This window comes from Papio anubis, chromosome 2, assembly GCF_008728515.1.
Source record: "Papio anubis isolate 15944 chromosome 2, Panubis1.0, whole genome shotgun sequence".
Classification (NCBI taxonomy): domain Eukaryota; kingdom Metazoa; phylum Chordata; class Mammalia; order Primates; family Cercopithecidae; genus Papio; species Papio anubis.
This window is the reverse complement of record NC_044977.1, coordinates 68,279,155-68,299,051: the sequence shown is the minus strand read 5'-3', so window position 1 is coordinate 68,299,051 and position 19,897 is coordinate 68,279,155. Positions and strand designations below refer to the sequence as shown.

General features: G+C 40.8%; 1 protein-coding gene across 5 annotated transcripts; it reads right to left on the bottom strand.

The window, feature by feature from the left end:
- Positions 1 to 5,428: 5,428 nt before the first annotated feature.
- PROK2 (prokineticin 2) lies at positions 5,429 to 19,690 on the bottom strand. Of its 5 annotated transcripts, none has more exons than XM_003894190.4 (4): positions 18,782 to 19,666; positions 15,249 to 15,374; positions 8,217 to 8,279; positions 5,429 to 6,592 (listed from the first exon to the last, which is right to left on the bottom strand). In XM_003894190.4, the coding sequence occupies exons 1-4, from the start codon at positions 18,875 to 18,877 to the stop codon at positions 6,488 to 6,490; spliced, it is 390 nt and encodes a 129-aa protein (XP_003894239.1). In that variant the 5' UTR covers positions 18,878 to 19,666; the 3' UTR covers positions 5,429 to 6,487. The 5 variants fall into 5 exon arrangements, 4 of the variants coding, with proteins under 4 accessions (XP_003894239.1, XP_003894238.1, XP_021789925.1 ...); XR_002520344.2 differs by having other exon boundaries at positions 6,479 to 6,592; positions 7,500 to 8,279; positions 18,782 to 19,686; XM_021934233.2 differs by lacking the exon at positions 5,429 to 6,592 and adding an exon at positions 7,283 to 7,654 and having other exon boundaries at positions 18,782 to 19,690.
- Between the last annotated feature and the right edge of the window lie 207 nt (positions 19,691 to 19,897).

Here is a 19,897-nt window from a genome sequence, read left to right as displayed (position 1 = left end):
TCACAGCACCACAGTTAGACATACACTTCTCTAGGTCTCTTATTTTTTGAGTCACAAAATATTTTCTTCTAAATTTCTACACAGGAGCAAACGTTCATTCACATACACATTCTGGGCCTGAAATTTTTTGCTCCTGCATTGCAAACACCTACTTTGGATCTCAAAAATATACCTCGAACAAATATTTAAGAGTACTGGCTGAAGATGTTATTGATAACACACAGAATGTGACTGGCTGTCTTTTCCATATGAAATAGTGACCAGTGGATCTTGTCAAGAAAGGACAAAACTGATTTGCTTCAACACAAGAGGTGGAGGTAGGTGGGGCAGTAGAGGTAGAAGAAGCTTAGCATCAACATGATAAATGCTGATGAGACACTGGATGATGGATATATGAGACTTCTTTACACTTCCTTTAATGTTTAAAATTTTCAATAATACAAAGTTTTTGTTGGTTTGCTTGTTTGTTTTTAAGAATGAACCAAATGCATTCCTGCCAGCCTCAATCTTGTTTGTAGGGAAACTCTATTTGTGAACTTCTCAGCAGTTATTCAACTGTTTAACTTGATAAAGCACAATTCCCCCAATTTTTCTTGTAAAGCTTATACATTTCTGCGGGTACCATTAGTTCCCATATCACATTTTTTAATCAGATGATTTGAAATTTAGATTTAAACAATGTGGAAATGTGTTAGAAGTCACCCTGAGAGACAAGTTGGCCCGGTGTGAGCTCACATCTATGTCCAGGACTTTGGGAGGCCAAGGTGGGAGGATCACTTGAGCCGAGAAGTTCAAGACAAGCCTGGGTGACAGTGAGACACATTTCCTAAAAAAAAAAAAAAAAAAATGAAGGTCTCAGATTAATTCAATCATAGAAAAATTAGATGAATATTAGATGAATTATATAGCATTTTTTTTTTTTTTTTGAGACAGAGTCTCACCCTGTCACCCAGGCTGGAGTGCTGTGGTGTGATCTTGGCTCACTGCAACCTCTGCCTCCTGGATTCAAGCAGTTCTCCTGCCTCAGCCTCCCGGGTAGCTGGGATTACGGGTGCCCGCCACCAAGCCCGGCTAATTTTTGTATTTAGCATTTTTGTATTTAGTAGAGATGGGGTTTCCACTATCTTGGCCAGGCTGGTCTTGAACTGCTGACCTTGTGATCCACCCACCTTGGCCTTCCAAAGAACCCTTCATCTTAAACTTTAAAGAGTGGTTCTAAAAATTTCTTCCTTGAAACACAGTAAACTATAGAGCTGACAGATAACTGATTTTTTATTGAATATGTAAATTATATCAAATGTTTACCATTCCACTACTTTTTTTTTCTTTTTGAGACACAGTCTTGCTGTCACCCAAACTGGAGTGCAGTGGCTTGATCTTGGCTCAAGGCAACCTCCACCTCCTGGCTTTAAGCAAATCTTGTGCCTCAGCCTCCTGAGTAGCTGGGATTATAGGCATGCACTAGTACACCTGTAATCCCAGCTACCTGTTTTGCCATGTTGGCCAGGCTGGTCTTGAACTCCTGGCCTCAAGTGATGAGCCTCCCAAAGTGCTGGGATTACAGGTGTAAGCCACTGGCATGCCCGGCCCCATTCCACTATTTTGGATACAAAATATTTTGTTTGTTTTTTAGGATACTTATTTTGTAATGTCACATTTGGAGGTTTAACTTTTCAAATACCGTCTTTTCAACTTTTTATACTGAAATAAAAACATATTATTATTAAGTGAAGTCAAGCAGACACAAAATAGCTTCAGATTAAAGCAGTAGTTTTCAAAGGGGACAATTTATCCCCACCTGCAACCGCAGAGGACACTTGGCAATGTCTAGAGACATTTTTGGTTGTCAAAACTTGGAGAGTGTTACTGGAACTAGTAGCCAGGGATGCTACTAAACATCCTACAATGCACAGGAGAGTCCTCCACAACAATAAATGATGTGGACCAGGGCCAGGAGCAGTGGCTCATGCCTGTAATCCCAGCACATTGGGAGGCTGAGGTGGGCAGATCCCTTGAGGCCAGGAGTTCAAGACCAACCATGGCCAATATGGTGAAACACTGTCTCCACTAAAAACACAAAAATTAGCCGGGCGTGGTGGCAGGCGCCTGTAGTCCCAGCTACTCGGGAGACTGAGGCAGGCGAACTGCTTGAACTCAGGAGGCAGAGGTTGCAGTGAGCAGAGATTGTGCCACTGCATTCCAGCCTAGGTGACAGAGCAAAATTCTGTCTCAAAAAAAAAAAAAAAAAAAAAAAAAGTGGCTCAGAAAGTCACTAGTGTTGAGATGGAGAAACTCTGAAGTAACATGAGAGTGCCTGGAACTATTCACTATGGTTGTCACTCCATGGAGAAGGCCATCGTTTTGCCCAGCTGGCACAACTGCATGAGTCGGTGTTCCAGGCTTTATGATGAGGGAATCCCCACAGGGGCACAAGAATGCATACCCTGTAAGCACGTAATATGCATTAGCCTCTGCATTTTGTTGCCAGCAATCGTGTTGCCTATAGCACAATTTTCTACTTTTTTGCTTTTAATCTTTTGTGACAAATATGTATTTTATTGAAATGCTTACCATTCTGATTTATTCAGTTACAGTGCAGTGCAATATTGGGATCTCTAAAGCAGTTAGATGATTTATGGACCCAGTAAAATAGAATGAAATAGTGAGATGTATGGGGAAGGGGCTGGGAAAGGGGTGTGCCTGCTGGGGAGTTTTGAAGCTGGGTCACCTGGGAGGATGCACTAAAGGATGTGAGAGGATGCACTAAAGGATGTGAGAGCTCATGAAACCCAGGGAGCTGTGAGGCTAGCCAGGTTGGACTGGGGCCTGCTTCCCTGGGGAACTTCACGTGAATTCTTCAAATGGGCTAATTGCTGCTGAGAATTCTCCAGTGGGACCCCTCTGTGTGTTTCCCTCTAGAATGAAAGGGAACTGGTGCTGAGGACCACAGGAACTTTCGAGGGTGGTAAGAAAATCAAAGCCACTCAGCTACTATCCTCATTTCTAATTCAACTGGAAAGGTATCTCATCAAATAGTGTCACTGGGTACCAGTAACCTTTCTATAGGAGTACAGTCCTCTACTGGTTCTCAGCGGCACTCAAGTATGGATGCACCTTGAAATTAGGGAGCTTTAAAAAAAAATCCCAACACTTAGGCCTCATCCTATAAAAATCAAATCAAAATTTTTCAGAGTGGTGGGTGATGGAAAAAATGGGAACTGTACTTCAAGAACAGCATCATAATTGCATCTCTAATTTTGGGAAATGTGTACTCTGAAAGTACCCTAAAAATATATATACATATGCATATATATATATATATATATATATAGTGGGGGATAATAAAGTTTATTTAAAGATCATGTTGTTACAGACTGTCATCTTTGAAATACATTAAAAAATCCTGGAACGAAGATCTATCATACAACACAGTGACTGTAGTTAATATTGTATACTTGAAAATCACTGAGAGATATTAACTGTTCTCAATGCAAAAAAAAAGATGTGTGAGGTAGTCCATACATTAATTAGCTCAATTTAGCATTCCACAATGCATCCATATTTCAAAACATCATGTTGTATACCACAAATAAATACAATTTTTGTCAATTAAAATTTGTGAAAATGCTGGAAGAAACTGAGTTCTCTTTAACACAAAAGGAAGTACTGAGAATTGACAACTTTGGGGAAGATATCAGAAGATGAAATACTAATTCCGAGGATATCATCAGAAAGACATAGCAACACGGAGATGGAAACACCATAAAAGGTTGTCGGTGAATTGCACAGGGACCCTTACTGAATACCAGAAGTGTCCGGCTTTTAAAATTAAAATGGCACCCACCTTTAACCTTCTAAAAATGAAGCTAGAAAAGGGTGATGAGATTTCTAATATTGAAACCAATGAAGAGGAAAACCAGGTTATGTGTTTGATCTATCACTGAAGTGACTTTATAAAAGGCTCTAACAAAAGAACTACATGGAAATACCGAGAAGAATGAAGGTTCTCAGCGAGATAGGAGGGTTTACAGGAAATAGTTTTGGCATAAGCTTTTCTATGGTTAAAAAAAATGTTGCTTTTGATAAAAGGCAGAATAAAGTCAGAAATGATAGTTTTCACGAAAGTCAATGTTCGCAAAGAAATCCAAAGGTCCGATAGGGTTTGGGCATCATCTTCTAGCATAAGATTTCTGTCTACCTTAGAATGAAGGGAATTCATATTTTCAAAGTAGACTGCGGATTTAGGTTTTCTCGTGTAAATTTTCATCTTGCCTTACTTTGTTGAAATTCTGGTCTATGAAGTCCCAGCAAGTGTGTGAGACGATCCTAGGAACTGGAAGAAACAACATTATAGCCTTTTTTTTTTTTTTTTTTAATACAGGGTCTTGCTCTGCTACCCAGGCTGGAGTGCAGTAACACAATATCACGGTTCACTGCAGCCTTGACCTCCCAGGCTCAGGTGATCCTCCCACCTCAGCCTCCGGGGTAGCTGGGACTAATGGTGCATGCCACTGTGCCCAGCCAATTTTTCTTTTTTTCTTTTTTTTTGTAGAGATGGGGTTTCTCCATGTTGCCCAAGCTGGTTTCAAACTCCTGAGTTCAAACGATCCTCTCGCCTTGGCCTCCCAAAGTGCTGGGATTACAGGTGTGAGCCACTGCACCTGGCCAATGTAGCCTCGAAAGTCTTGAATATTATATGAAAACAAAGAACAAAATTGCCAGAGTGCGTTTCTTTACTCATAATTCCCCTTGTTGAAGTTGAATTTTCTTCAGCAAACTTGCAGAGGAATGTTTCTTGAACACAAACTAAACAACCAAAAATAATACTTTCCTGATCAAGTTTGGTAATTAGCACAGCAAAATCCCATACATTTATGGGACACATTAGCTCAAGGGGTAAAATTACATACAATGTGCAATCATAAGCCCTGGCTGAGTCAATAACTACAAAACAGACAGTTTCTGTGTTTGGAAATGGTTGGTGGGTTGGCATGGGCAAGTTTAGTCAGTTGAACACATTTCATAAACTGTTTACTTGCGATGTTGAAACCATTTACAATACTTGGTGGGTTTTCAAGGCCAGCCTACATTGGCATCACCATGTGGTAGCACCTAGCACCCTGCCTAACCACCCGAGACACACACTCCCATCACTCTTTGCCAAGTCAATACACTTAAGTCCCATGAGTCCATTCCTGATTACCATCAGTTTTGCATGCCATCCTTTTCCTTCACGCTCCAAAACCCCACTGATTTACACATTGTTTATTTTTTGAACTACCTTAAAATCCATGCAAACAGAATTCTGCTGTATGTAAGATGAAAGTGCACATATCTCTGGGGCTATTTTACCAACCTTGGGGTCTTTCTCCATGTTGGGACATAGCCTATTTAGAAATCTGCTTATAATAAAAACTGACAACACCCGTGACAAAAATAAGGATATACTATTAAAATAAAATGATATACAGTACTGTCATTATTCTGATACAGAATTTTTACACAGCAATATTGATACAGGTACAAACGGCAATCCATTACAATCGACCTTTCGGTTACAAACAACGTTTAAATTACAACTTAATACCGATTTAAAAATGGTAATCAGTGTTGTGCCAGATTAAAAGAAATACTTCCTCTTCAAGTGACATTTTCTAGAATATCTCTAAGTCGGAGACTAAGAAAAAAAACTTTATAAAAAGAAAAAGAAGTAAACGTAATCTTTTATTTTTAGAAAAACCCAAACCTAGAAATCTGGACTAAATTAATTTAGCTTTCCATTCCTTCTGTCCACACACCAGCCCAACAGCAGAGCCGAAGTCCTCTTGAGTGACAGGTTTAGGAAGGGTCCGGCAGCACTCCCAGCGTCCACGCCATGAGAGGAGTTTGGAGTGTCAAGTTCACATATAAACTCTTTTCACTATTTAAATAGCCGGCAAAAAGCTGGATTCTCATTAGCGATTCTGCCATCAAACTCAGAGATAAACCTACCACTTTAAAATGCACGAGCAGGGAAGAGAAATGGAGAAAAATAAAGTAAGGTAAGGGCCTTGAAATTCTTTGAGGTGGAAGAGGCAAGGGACCAAAAGTTGTATGTACGTATGTGTGGCGGGGCACAAATGGGGCTTGGGATGGTGAGGAAAAAAAAAGTTTCTCTAACAAAATATCAAATTCCTATTTTCCTCATTTTTGTGAAAATGGGTATGTTTTTGACATTTAAGAAAAAAGCCAAACCAAACCAAAACACAAACAGGGAAATGAGAACCAGTTCCACAATGCCTTACACTTTATATTTCTATCCAAAAGTAAAATTCCCGATTTAAAAAAAAAAAAAAAAATCATTTAAAACTCAAAGATAAGAAAGTTACTTGGAAAGTTGAGGAAGCAAAAGCATTTCTTTCTGGCACATTTTTTGTTTGGCACAATCACAAGTAAGACTTTACAGATAAGATGTGGCTATTCACATTTGGTTTCTACTCTAAAGCGATTACTTTCGGGCTAAACAAATAAATCGGTTAAATGAAGTCCGTAAACAGGCCAAGCCTGGCAGACATGGGCAAGTGTGATGCATCCTCCGCCCAACAAATGGAACCTAAATAAAAAAGAAAACGGAGTCAGAGCTGGAAAGGTTTCAAAAACAAACACACCAAACCATTCTTGAGATAGCTATTTAAATAACAACTAGTGTTTACTGAGCGTTAACTACCCATTAGGCAATACGCTCAGTACTTTTTATTTATTTATTATTTATTACTTTTGAGACAGAGTCTTGCTCTGTCACCCAGGCTGGAGGGCAGTGGCACAATTTTGGCTCACTGCAACCTCTGCCTCCCGTGCTCAAGTGATTCTTCTGCCTCAGGCTCCCGAGTAGCTGGGACTACAGGTGCATGCCACCACGGCCAGCTAATTTTTGTAGTCTTTAGTAGAAACAGGGTTTCACCATGTTGGCCAGGCGGGTCTCGAACTACCAACCTCAAGTGAGCTGCCTGCCTCAGCCTCTCAAACTGCTGGGATTACAGGTGTGAGTTACCACACCCAGCCTGCTCAGTACTTTTTATATGTTATCCTTTCCCATTCTTACAATCACCTTGTAAAGATGGCAAGCACTTTAATTGTACCCATTTTACAGATGAGAGAATGAGGCAAAGAGAGACTGGTATATTGGCCAAGGGCACTTATCTAAAACTTGAAGCTTGGCCAGCAGTAAGTGGGCCCAAGAGACCAAGCTTTTAGTCCTCAAGCTGTACTGCCTTTCACTTTTTCTCATTTATTTCTTTTTATGGTATCCTATCACTGAAGCTCCTTAAGCTTGAAGCTGGTATCATGGGCATGACCATGTCTATGCAATAAGCAAATATAAACTCACCATCAATGAGCAATATATAAATTCATACATGTGCACACAGATGCCAGGAGTCAAAATGCTGGGAAAAAACTTTAAAAGGAACAGAGGAAAATCAGGGAAGAAGGCAAGCTCAATTTGCATAAATGGAACAAACCACGCAGCAGTGAAAGGTCTGCTTCATTTGAGAGTCACTCTAAGAACCCAGCCTATGTCACCAGCCAAGCTGGGTTGAGGAGGGTCAACCGACAGTGAGCATGGTGGTTGTCTGTGTCAGCGGCAAATGGTGTACACTCCAAATATGTATGCTTTCTAGAATAAAGACAGCAAATGTTATTTTCCCTCCCCTAAGGAATAGCACCTTCCTGAGAATCTGCCTGTCTTACAAGTTATATGGAGAAAGTTTAATCCCAGGCCTGGAGCGTCTGTGAAATCAGATGGCAAGTAACTCTGATTCAGGCTAAAGTGAGAGAGACGAGTGACTACAGACTCATATCTCAGAGATGTTTCCATAGTTTAAACATGGCAGAGGATATGTTCTTCCTGCTTCCAAACTCAAATGCTTTATTCAACATCATTCTAGTGTATTTCTTATTCTGTTCCACCAAAACGGGCCACCCCACATCAATGATCTGTCTTTATGAGAAAAGCTGAAATGCATTGTTTAGATGCCTTCCAGATAGATTTCTTTGTATATATCATATAGATATCGACATAGATTACCAAAGCTGTCTACAGACAGTGGCAGAACCATTCCAACCTTATATCAGCGCTGAACTGATAGGACAGACCCAACTCTATGGTAGTGCAACAATGTAAAGGCTAATTCTTCTGGGCATGTCTTTCGGTGGTACCACACTCGCATTCTTCTTACCTCCTTTTTCCTTTTTCTTCTCTTCCTCTTTCTTCTTTCCTGCCTTCCATTTCCAAAATTGTTCTGGAAGGGCCAGGGAGATGATTGAGATCAATAAATACAAAGGGAAGAAAAAGAGGCAATGGGAGGGCAGGGTATGTATGTAGTGAACTGGTGGAGCAAGATACAGCCAAGCCATCCCAGTTCCTCTGTCCTTCTGCTGTGTCATGACTTCCCAGGTTCTAATGACAGCATCTACATGCAGACATGTTCGCCACTGGATTAATATAGACTTGCGCTCAGAATGGTTCTGTCACTGTGTGTCAAAGGGAACACTGAGGGCTGGCTCTTTTGCTGCCACCAAGAACACGTCAGAGGAGGTGAGTACAGCTGGACTGGCTTAGACAATTATAAGTGGATAGCATGAGAAGTGATCATCAATTACCTTTATAGCCCATTCTGACCCTGAGACCTTAAGTTTCCTTTCTGCCAAGCCTAAAACTGGTGCATGGGCCAGTGATTCTCAACTAGGGATGATTGTGTCCCCAGGGGACATTTGGCAATGTCTGCAAATGTCTTCATTTGTCACAACTAAGGGCAGGGAGGGGGATGCTCTAGGCATCTAGTGGGTAGAGGCCAAGGATGTTGCTAAACATTTTACAATGCACAGGACAACCCCTACAACAAAGAATTATCTGGCACAAGATGTCAATAGTGCTGAGGCTGAGAAAAACAGACACAGAGAGCAATATCCAAGTAAAAGGAGCCTGAAGTGTGTCAGTGAAATACACCTGTAATGAGCATGTTAAACTGTTATAAACGGAGATCACCAAGTATGTTTCTTTCATTTACCCATTCGACAGATACTGAGTGCCACCTACATACCAGGCCCTATCTTAAGTGCTGAGCATACAATGATGAGCAAAACAGGTGAGGGTGCACATCATCGTGGTGCTTCCCTCTTAATGATATAAGACAGAACACCAGTAAAATTGTTTCAGCTGCTTACGGGTGCTCACAGCCTTCTGCTTTCTGCATCGTGACACTATGATCACTCTCTGGACTGTCACATGGGGTGGGCAGTACCTTGGGCCTGGTAGAAAAGAAAAATCACGTGGATTGTGTGCCATGGGTCAGTTCTCAGAAGGCATCATTTATGAATGTCATCCCAAACCTCGGCACCAGATTTTTGCTTTGTCTGAGACAGAGGTAAGTGACTTCCTTTTGAGGTGAAGCAAAGGTCCTGGACTGAGATTACTCAGCTAGGAGGGAATAATGCTCATAGTCAAACACAGTCCTGCTTTCTTCCAGATTTTGCTCTCTTCTCAAATACCACCAAGCCCAGACACCAGACTCTCTAAAGAGGGGACCATACCTGTTTTACTCATGAGCATATAGCTCTTAGTCTTGTACACAGAAAACACTCAGGAAATACTTGCTATGTGCCAATCACATGCCCTGCAATGCCCCACAGAGACTAGAAGCTCCCCAGAGGGCAGAAGTGAGATGACCGTCTCAGATCCCGAGGCTCCCCTCACTACCCTGCCCAGCTCCGAGCAGGCAAAACGTAACTCACACCACCAAACTCAGAGATGGACTCACCATGAAGCCCAAGAGGCCAAAGCCCCTCTCATGTTTAGGCCTCTAGTCCAGGACCTAGGAGGGACCCTGGTAGTGTGTTCACGAGGTCATCCGTTTTTGTGAAACTTTCAAAAAATACTTTGTAATCTTTAAATCAAGGACACCGAGACCGTATGAACATCAGTCTGGATCTGCCTCGACTGACCCTAACATAATGATTACATTGAACTGCAGGGTCCTTGATACTGAGGTGCTTTTTTCTCATTCAAACCCAGTTCACTCAGATCTGTGAGCTCCTAATGACAAAAACCATGATTCATTTTCTCTTTTCTTTTCTCTCTTCTCTTCTTTTCTTTCTTCTTTCTTCTCTCTTCTCTCTTCTCTCCTCTCTCTCTCTCTCTCTCTCTCTTTCTTTTTGTGAGTCAGAGTCTTGCTCTGTTGTTGCACCCAAACTGGAGTGCAATGGCGTGATCTCAGCTCACTGTAGCCTCCGCCTCCCAGGTTCCAGAGATTCTCCCACCTCAGCCTTCCGAGTAGCTGGGACTACAGGAACATGCACCCACGTCCAGCTAATTTTTGTATTTTTAGTCGAGAACGGGTTTTGCCATGTTGCCCAGGTTGGTCTTGAACTCCTGGCCTCGAGTGATCCGCCCATCTCGGCCTCCCAAAGTCTGGGGGTTACAGGCATAAGCCACTGTGCCTGGCCAAAAGCCATGATTTCTGATATTATACACTCAGTAGATGCTTGTCAATTTCTTGACGGGCCCATTCACTTCTAGATTTACAGACACTGAGTGACAAAGCTAACAGGCGTGTCTCATAATCACAAATGCATGAGAAAGTGCTTACAGAAGATGCACACCGGAACCCCTTAGTCCAAACTTCATGGTTTACTTTAGAATCAACCAACACTCAATGCAAAGTTTCCAATAGCCTAGAATTCCAAACAGCAAATTCTAGAAGTTACCGAGGCAGAACATCCAGCACTTTGAGAAAGCATGATTTTTACTCTTTTACAGCACTTTTAAAGAGAAATTAGCACTTATAAAAGGGCAACATGAGGGATCCTTATAGTGTGGAAATGTTTTGTGCCTTAACTGTATCAATGTCAATATCCTGCTTGTAATATTGTACTATAGTTTTGCAAGATGTCACCACTGGGAGAAACTGGGCAAAGAGTATGTAGTACCAAAGTTGAGAAAACCTGTATTAGACTAAAGCCTATTTCTGTCTTGTAAGCCCTTTTGCTGAATTGAACCTATAAAACACAGCTATGATGCTATCCCAAGAGATAATAATAGACAGTAGCTCTTGACATCATGATAGGAAAGATGAGAAAATTAGCATATTATGCTTTCTTCCCCATCTGTTGCAAATTTTTAGTTGCATTAGTTATATTTTCGTGTTTTAAAATTTTTTTACTTAAAAATATATTAAAATTTTAATAACTTCATATTCTGAAATTATAATTATGTTTACAATGTTTTGTTATAGGCTGGTTCTAAAATAGAAACTACTAATAATTTTTAAAATATTAAGTTAAAAAAACAAACAAGTACCAGGTTTTTATTTGAATTTTCTTCCTTCAGAAAAGGAAAATATATTGGCCAACTTTTAAAGTGAAGTTTTTAAAAAATCCTGGTGCTAAAAATGTTCACATAAAAAGTACAGCAAAATTTAAAACAAGATTGTTTGAAGGAAACATAGTTGTTTAAACTGAACAAATTCAGAAAACAACATGCAGTAAAAATTAAAGTATTAGTCACATAATTATTGAACACTAAAAAGTGTTCAAAGCTTTAAAACCTAAACAGTCAAAATGGGAAGGAAATGGCTAATCTTCTATGTAAACTTTGGAAAGTAGAGGCATTAATAGAAACGTTGTTGTTTTGGTTTTTTTTTTTAAACAGAAAGTTTCTTCTACAGGCATGATTCAGTAAGTCATTCTTAACTGTTAAAAAATTGTGAAAAATGCACCTGTAATCCCAGCACTTTGGGAGGCCGAGGCGGGTGGATCACAAGGTCAGGAGATCGAAACCATCCTGGCTAATACAGTGAAACCCTGTCTCTACTAAAAATACAAAAAAAAAAAAAAAAATTAGCCGGGCATGGTGGCAGGCACCTGTAGTCCCAGGTACTCGGGAGGCTGAGGTGAGAGAATGGTGTGAACCCGGGAGGCAAAGCTTGCAGTGAGCTGAGATCACGCCACTGTACTCCAGCGTGGGTGACAGAGTGAGACTCCATCTCAAAAAAAAAAAAAAAATTGAGAAAAATGAATACCTGTTAAAGCTATTATTTGCTTTAAAATGTGTTTAGAAAATATGCATACTGTGTTTCCTAGGTGAACTCATATATTTTATTCTATCTTAAAATTATCAAATATAAAGTTCAAAACTATACAATTATAAAACAATAGCCTGTCAGGGACTGTAAACTCTACAAGTTAATTGGTACATCTTAAATAAAACAGTAAACTGACCTCGGTAGCTATCAACTCCTACCTATGGTTCTCAGTTTCATTCATCAAATACTGTTCACTTGACCCAAATAAACAGATTTTTGGTGGCTAATGACTAAGCTGAAACAAAATTAAAAAAAATCTATATAGTGTCTACAGTTTTACTGTCTACTAATGAGCCATTAAACTTCAGAGCATAATTGAATACTGTACATAATGTTCATCAGAATGTACTGAGGAAAGACTTTTTCTTTCTTGAGTTGTTTTGAAAAGACTACACAGCTGAGAGATATTCTGGAAGAAACTAGATTTTTTTTCTACAATAGGTAAATTTCATCTGGAACAAGTAGCAACTCTGGGACCTACTCTTAAAATAGGTCATCAAAATAACCTTTGAAAATGTATTTGAAGACAAAAAAGCAACCAATATGAAAAGTTAGAAAATAAAATTCCAGAAATACATTTCAAGTGAGCATCTGAAAACCATACTCTGTTATTTAAAGATTTCATTACTGGATCCCTGATAACAACAAAATCAAAGAGATGTAGCCAGGCTTATGAAAGAAGACTGCATTTGTTTATTTTCAAAATTAATCTTGGACTAAACCTGAAATTGAAGTTATCTAGGAACTGGGGAAAAAGAATTCGGTTCTCTTTTAAATATTGCAGAGGACTGGAACACTCAAAACTATCGGATGGCACAAACTCCCAGTCCGAACTGTTATCACTCATTCCAGTGATCATTTTGTCTCTATTATCCAAACAAACCAGTTTTGGTTAATTGGACTAAAAAGTGTTCAAATGAAACCCAACGACTACTTTCATGGAGGTAGAAGCGTGTAATGATTAAGACCACATAAACAATAGAGTGTCACAAAGAACAAAGTTGAGTGTCTCTTGTTTACTCACGGCCTGTGTTGCTGAACCCCTCTGAGGCTTAATGTTGTGTATAGGCTTGTTGTATTAAATAAGAAGTATATATACAACATTTAATATAGAGGATCCGGTATGTCACAGTATTTAACAAGGTGCAATTATGATTGTTATTAACACAAACATAGTTCCACAGGAAGTGTCACTTTTCCCTTGTTTTAGTAAACAGGCTACGTGATTCTAACATCTAGGGCATGTGAAACTATACTAATACTGTATAAAAACAACACAATTTTTCTTTTTCCAGACAGAGTCTTGCTGGAGTGTAGTGATACAATCATGCTCACTGCAGCCTGAAAATCCTGGACTCAACTGATCCCCCCCGGCCCGCCATCTCAGCCTTCCTGGTAACTAGGACTACAGGTATGTGCCACCATGCCCAGCTAATTTTAAAAAATGTTTCTATAGAGACAGGGTCTCACTATGTTGCCCAGGCTGGTCTCAAATTCCTGGGCTCAAGCAAACTGCCTGCCTCAGACTCCCAAATTGCTGGGATTACAGTGTGAGCCACTATGCAAGCCAAAAACAACGTAATTCTTAAAGGAGAAAGTTAAGAGTAAATGTTTCAGAGACAATGACTTAAGTGTACAAAAGATAACTCATAATTCAATAAGGGTGCTGAAAATAACAAGACCAATGCTAAAGGCAGCTGGGCCAGTGGCCCCTCTTCTAGGGAAGTTTGGCATTGAGACACACAACTAACACTTTAAACCTCTTCAGTCCAAGAATAAACAATGCATGTCGTGTTTTTTCATGACAGTGCAGTCTTGCATGGTAAAACCACAGGAGGGATGGTTTAAACGTAACAGGAAGCATTTCACAAGGCAACCACAGGAAAGCCAAAAGCAAATTCAGTCTTTAGATAGGCCCAAACAACTGGAATCCACATTACGGCTTGCAGAGCTAAACCTGGGTCAAGGGGCCACAATTTCTTTCATTCTGTTCACTCCGAGGAGGTCAAAATATTAACTATTCTCTGGGACTGTGGAGTACAGGAAAGATGTTTGGCTGTATTACATTTTAAAACCCTAAATCACATGTGAAAAAATAAGACAGAAAATGGAATTTGGTTTGCTTTGAAAACATTCTACTTGTTTTTAAAAGAAAGTATACAATGTGTAGAAAGAACACTCTGAAGAGACTGAGCTCAACCTCTCGCAAACCACCTGGCCTAGGACTTGCAATGCCTCTGGAGGCACTTTACTGATGGGAAAAATGCGGAGGTGGAACCAGAGGAAGGCAACGCAACCTGGCATTGCTGGGGGGGCTCTGTTGAGGCCTCACCGTGTTTCAAAGGTTTTTAATCAGAAGGCCAAGAACTCTCCAGTTCCACATGCCTTCTGCCTCCCACCCACCCGCTTCCTCATATAATGTAAACCTTACCGACCCCTGTAGACAGGTGGGTCTGCAACCCTTGGGGACACAACCTCTCAAGCCCTGTCCAATCCTGCCATCCTATGATCATGCCATTACTGTTAATAACTTTTCAAAAGTGTTGTTTAGGTCACTGTGATATTCAGTTGACAGATAATACAGCAAGTTGGAAAATTAAATATCATCAATCTCTAAAATTGTGAACAATGTATCCTGTAGGTAGAGTCAAAATATAGAATGTTTAAACTAACATACAAGGGTAACTGTATAATCGATTTTCTTAAAAAAACCCAAAACGCAGAGCTTATGCCTTATCAGTAGATCTAATATTAAAAGCAGTCTTTTCAAGAACTTCTATACTCCGGTTTCTGCAAAGATGCATACTAAAGTATAATATATATTTTTGTTCTAAATAAATTGTAAGCAAATTCATGTGTTGGAAATTATATTGGTAAAATGCTTCTAACACTATGAGAGCAATAACATGAAAATTATCACTGGAATAAGAAAGACAGAGGATACAATTCTTTGAAATGAAAAGGGAGAGGAGAGGGGGTAGTTTTCCACTGTTATCCTTGCTAACGTCCAATATTCATTTGTTTGTCGAGCACATTACCCGGTCCTTCATGTCATACAGACCTCGCTCGCAGTTATCACAGTAGAACCACCATGAATACAAATATATATATATATATATATATACTAACTTTACGAGTCAGTGGATGGCAGCTGTCTCCCAGTTTGCCCATAGGTGTGCAAATCCTTATGCTCTTAACCCAGATACTGACAGCACAGCACATGCCTCCACCACATTGGGAGTCCTTGTCACAAGCCTGAAATGTAATAAACAAACAGATAAATATAGATAACAGGAAAGACTCAGGCTAAGGAAATATAAAATTGGCAGTGAAAATTCCCTTTAAATATCTAAACACTTCAACTTTAATAATCACATATATTTTAAAAAATGATAACCTTCATTTACTTGTATATATCTACAATACAATCTGATCAGAATAGCTATTTCTTATTTTTTGAAATTGGGCTAAATTCTAGCCCCTGGATTATGAAAATCTTAAATAAACATAAGATTTTTTTTTTAAAAGTGAAATCAGCTCTCTTTTTCCAGCGCTTTATGGCTGAATTGGCTTTGAACTTGAAGAACAAGACTATATTAGTCTTACACTACACATGGCCATTAGGAACTATATAAATCCAATCACAAGATTTTATGACTATTAACTGCAGAATACATTGGGGCCAATTTTAAAAAAGAGATTTAAATAGTCTCTAAATCTGGCATGAAACACTCCAGACCCATAAAGGCACTGAGGTAAATTTTAGAAGTGCTCATTTTCTCTTTCAAATATTTGCATTTTGGTTCACGAGACTTGACGTTTCTCACACCACTGACTTGCTTTTTCATCATTTTCTCTTTAAAGAAGTCTCATAGGTTGAGAATGGACAGACCAAGATGCTTGCCTTATGTTACTCTTCCTTCAGGTGAATAAGCTGCAAAGAGCAAATTACTGGCTTAGGATAAACATATATGCACATTACAAAACCAGCTAACAATCCTGTAAGATCCATCAGTTTAAGAAATGCAAGTGACAGGTGCAATTGTCAATAGTAATTACTCAAGGCACCTGCTTTCAATATAAAAGTTGTAAATACATACAATGAAACAATGGAGGAAACAATGGAATGAAACAACTATGGAGGAATTTCCATACTCTACTAAATAGAAACAAATAATGAAGCCTAAATTTATTTGCGTGAAAATGGATCTGAAGAACTATTATTCTTTCCTAGAACCAACAAAAAATAGAATGCTTTGTTTGAACCGTGGGCAGTAATCTGTTTTGCTAGTGATAAGATAAAAACACCCTGTACTATATATGTAAGAAACTAAAACCTCTATCATTTAGGCACAAATTTAAATGTATAATTAGTGGAAACAACTAAAACAGTCCTTCAAAATTCTTAGTTTTGAGGACAGTCATAACTTCTCAAGACATAAAAATATGGGCACATTCTTAACATTATTTCTCATTAAAAGTAACCAACCATTTTACTTTAAAGTTCATTTACTTCCCTCATTGGAATATCTCTCTCAGTCTATCTAAAACAAGTATCTGGATAAAAGGTAAAAATTTCACCTTGAGTTTTTGGATTCATCTTGAGGTGTTTGGATTTTACAGGACAATACATAAATGTTTCAACTTTCCAATTTTTATCTGCATGCCAGAAATCATGTAAATGTAGCCATTGCATCCCATAAATAAGATGTCTAGTCAATGATCTTTTACAATATAGTTTTAACAAATCTATGTGGGCATACAAATCAATTTCAAAATACCTACATACACTACCCAAAAAACTGTAGATGTAAGATGGAAGTTTTAGCCAGTATTTTATTTCAACAGATGCTCAATACCCTGAATTTTGAGGCCCCATGAGCTTTTTTTAATGAGACAATCAAACATCTAGCCAAAATCCTTTAAAATTCAATCACCTGGATGTTTAACATGCTATATACAATATATCTTGATAAGTTACTGAATTTTTCATTTGAATCCAGATGATTCCTGTCATAGAGACATAACTGCAGTTTATTGCCCTGTTGCTTTAGAGACATTTTTTAAAATTCTCTTTTTGTAACACTGAGTTAAAATAACAACAACAAAAACAGCACACATAACTATATAATAAGCCCAGTCTAAGCCTCTCTAACAGATAGACAGCCAATGTGATAAAATTTTATTTTGTAACAAAAGCTTCAGTTCTTGGAAAATTTACAAAGAGTTGCACAGGTTTATATATTTTTAATTAGACAACTGTTTCCTAATGCCCTTCATCCTTAACCCATTGCAAATCTATTCAGATAGTGTTGTCCTGTGAATGGAACAAAAAGATACTTATATTGCAAAGGGATCTTGGGCTCAGAGGATTAGGAGAAACTTTAAATGAGCCAGCAGGAGAAGAGGGAGAAAAAAATCCAATCATGTTTCAATTCTCATGTATTAGAAAGACCTGCAAAAACTTTTTTTCAACCACATGGACTGGCAAAGCTATGCAAGTAATTTTTTTAAAAACCTCTTTTCTAATAAATATCACAGAGCTTACAGTTAAAAATCTGTTGGATATATACAAATGCTGTCATAGCATAAGGACTTCCACAATTCTATAAACCTAATAACTAATATAGAGAAAATAGGACTTGATTTTCTCAAGACAATGACATTTCCTTTAAAGTCAAATGTTATTTTATTATCTAGGTATCAACATTTCAAACATAGACATTTTATGTAAATCCTATTATGTGCACTTAAACATTTGAAGTAATTTAATGAAGGTGTGAAATAATTCCTCGCTTAAAAAAAAACAGTAAAGAAGTTGAACAACCAGGAAATGATAGCAGTTGCGCCTTGTTAATGTAAACCAGACTATTTACTATTGTACTGCAAACCCAATTCTTCAGATCCACACAAAATTGTTGGGAGTGGGAGAGAACCGAACTAGTTCCTGCTTACAAAAAGACGAAGACATCTTTAAGTTTAAACATCTACACAGCAATCTACTCCATTATTATGCAGGAGCACTGGAGGTGCTTTGCCAGGAATTAGAAATTTAAAACTTTTATGGGGAGACCTCAAGACCCTGGCGGGGAAAAGCCCAGGAACCCAGAAGGAAGCGCCCACAATTGCTTTTCAAAGCGCTCACATGGCCCTGGACCAAGCGATTTCAAAGGGTTTCTGCGGAGGACGCATCGGGAGCAAACTCTTTGATTGTAGGATTAAGACTCTGGGCACTTGGGGAATTCGTCTTGGTCCTTTGCATTTCAGGAAGGGGCCGTTAAATTTTAAGGTTCGACGCTGGAGCGCCTCCAAAAGTACTTGAGAAGACTCAGAGAGAAACTTCTTTCAGCCTAACAGAAGAAAAATGCGAGGAGTGAGGCTGTGGGTGATGAGGGCGAAGTAAGTGGGAGAAGGTGGTAATAAAGGTGGTGGGCGACATCCTTGTCACTTTTTCTTCCAGGATGCGCCCAGTGTCCCCAGCCGTCTGCTGCTTTTGGATCTGGGCATTTTCCCAAGCGCACCAAGGGGCGACTGGGGCAGGTGTCCCCACCCAGGGCGACCCTCCCTTTGCCTCTAGCCTGCCCTTCAGGGTCCCGTCCCAAGACCCCTGGGCACATCGCAGGCGCGCATCAGGGGCAGACAGGTGCACCAGGGCCTCTTACCCCGGTGATCACGGCGGCGTCCCCGACGCGGGGCGTGAGCAGCAGCGGCGGCAGCAGCAGGAGGAGCAGGAGTGGGGCGCAGCACGGGCTTCTCATGGCGCCCTCGGGACTGGGCGGCCGCCGGAGGCGGTTGGGGGCTCAGGGCCGGGGCGCGCTGGGTGGAGCGCGGAGCGGCAGGCGGACAGGCGCGGCGGCTCCCGCGAGCCTCGGGGCCGTTATAAAGGCTAGCCCCGCCGTGACTCACGCCGGCGCCCGCCCGGCAGCACACGCGGGGGGCACGGCGCGGGCACACACCCCACGCCCCACGCGCACACGCGCGCCCGCCTGGGCCCGGCCGGTTCCCAGACGAGCACGTGCTGCGCGCGGCCCCCCGCGCCCCCGCCTCGGGCGCCACGCAGGCAGCGCTCCTCGCGGGGCGCCCCGCTCCGCGCCGTTCCCTCCGCCGTCGCCCAGCCGCCGCCTTTCGCACGCGCTGGAATCGCTTTTGTGGTCTCCAAGTCACTCATTTGCTGTCCTGGTTTCCAAAACTCCACGTGCTCTGCGCCGAAAACTTGCAAATCATTTGCTGTACAGATGTTTAGGGGGCGCCTACTACGTGCCCGGCGCTGCAGACACATAGGAGGCGGGGGGTGGGTGAGGGAGACACAGCAGCCCCTGAATCCATTCGTTTGCTCAGCAGGTCTGTACTGGGCGCCCGCTGTGTGCCAGGTACTGCCACCGGCTCTGTCCTCACGGTGGAATAACTTAACAGAGAAGACAGACATCAATCACATACCCTGGAAACGTGGAAGGCAGAGGAAAAGAACAAAGGGAGAGCAAAATCGCCCCAATCCCACATCCCCGACGACGTGGAAGGATTTGTCCTTCCAACTGCAGAACTCCTATTTGTTTCTTTCATGTCAGATGGCTTCCCTTTATGCCCACATCTGTTCCCGACCCTCTCCTCTGATTTTCCTCACATGTATTTCCTCCCCTCTTCAGCCCCGCGCCAGCTCCAGGCACAGCCGTTCAGGGTGATGCCAAAGGGAAATGAGAACGCCTGGTTTCGAGTGCCAGCCTGAGGCCCCTTAAGCCCTAGGTACGCAGCTCTCTCTTCTTTCTTTAACTTTCCAGCCC

Coding starts and splice junctions, on each gene's coding strand:
- PROK2 (XM_021934232.2), bottom strand. CDS start 18,877: ATGAGAAGCCCGTGCTGCGCCCCACTCCTGCTCCTCCTGCTGCTGCCG. Junction 15,375..18,781: donor ACGCCGCCGTGATCACCGGG/GTAAGAGGCCCT, acceptor ATTACATTTCAG/GCTTGTGACAAGGACTCCCA. Junction 8,280..15,248: donor GCCATCCACTGACTCGTAAA/GTTAGTATATAT, acceptor TGGCCCTTCCAG/AACAATTTTGGAAATGGAAG.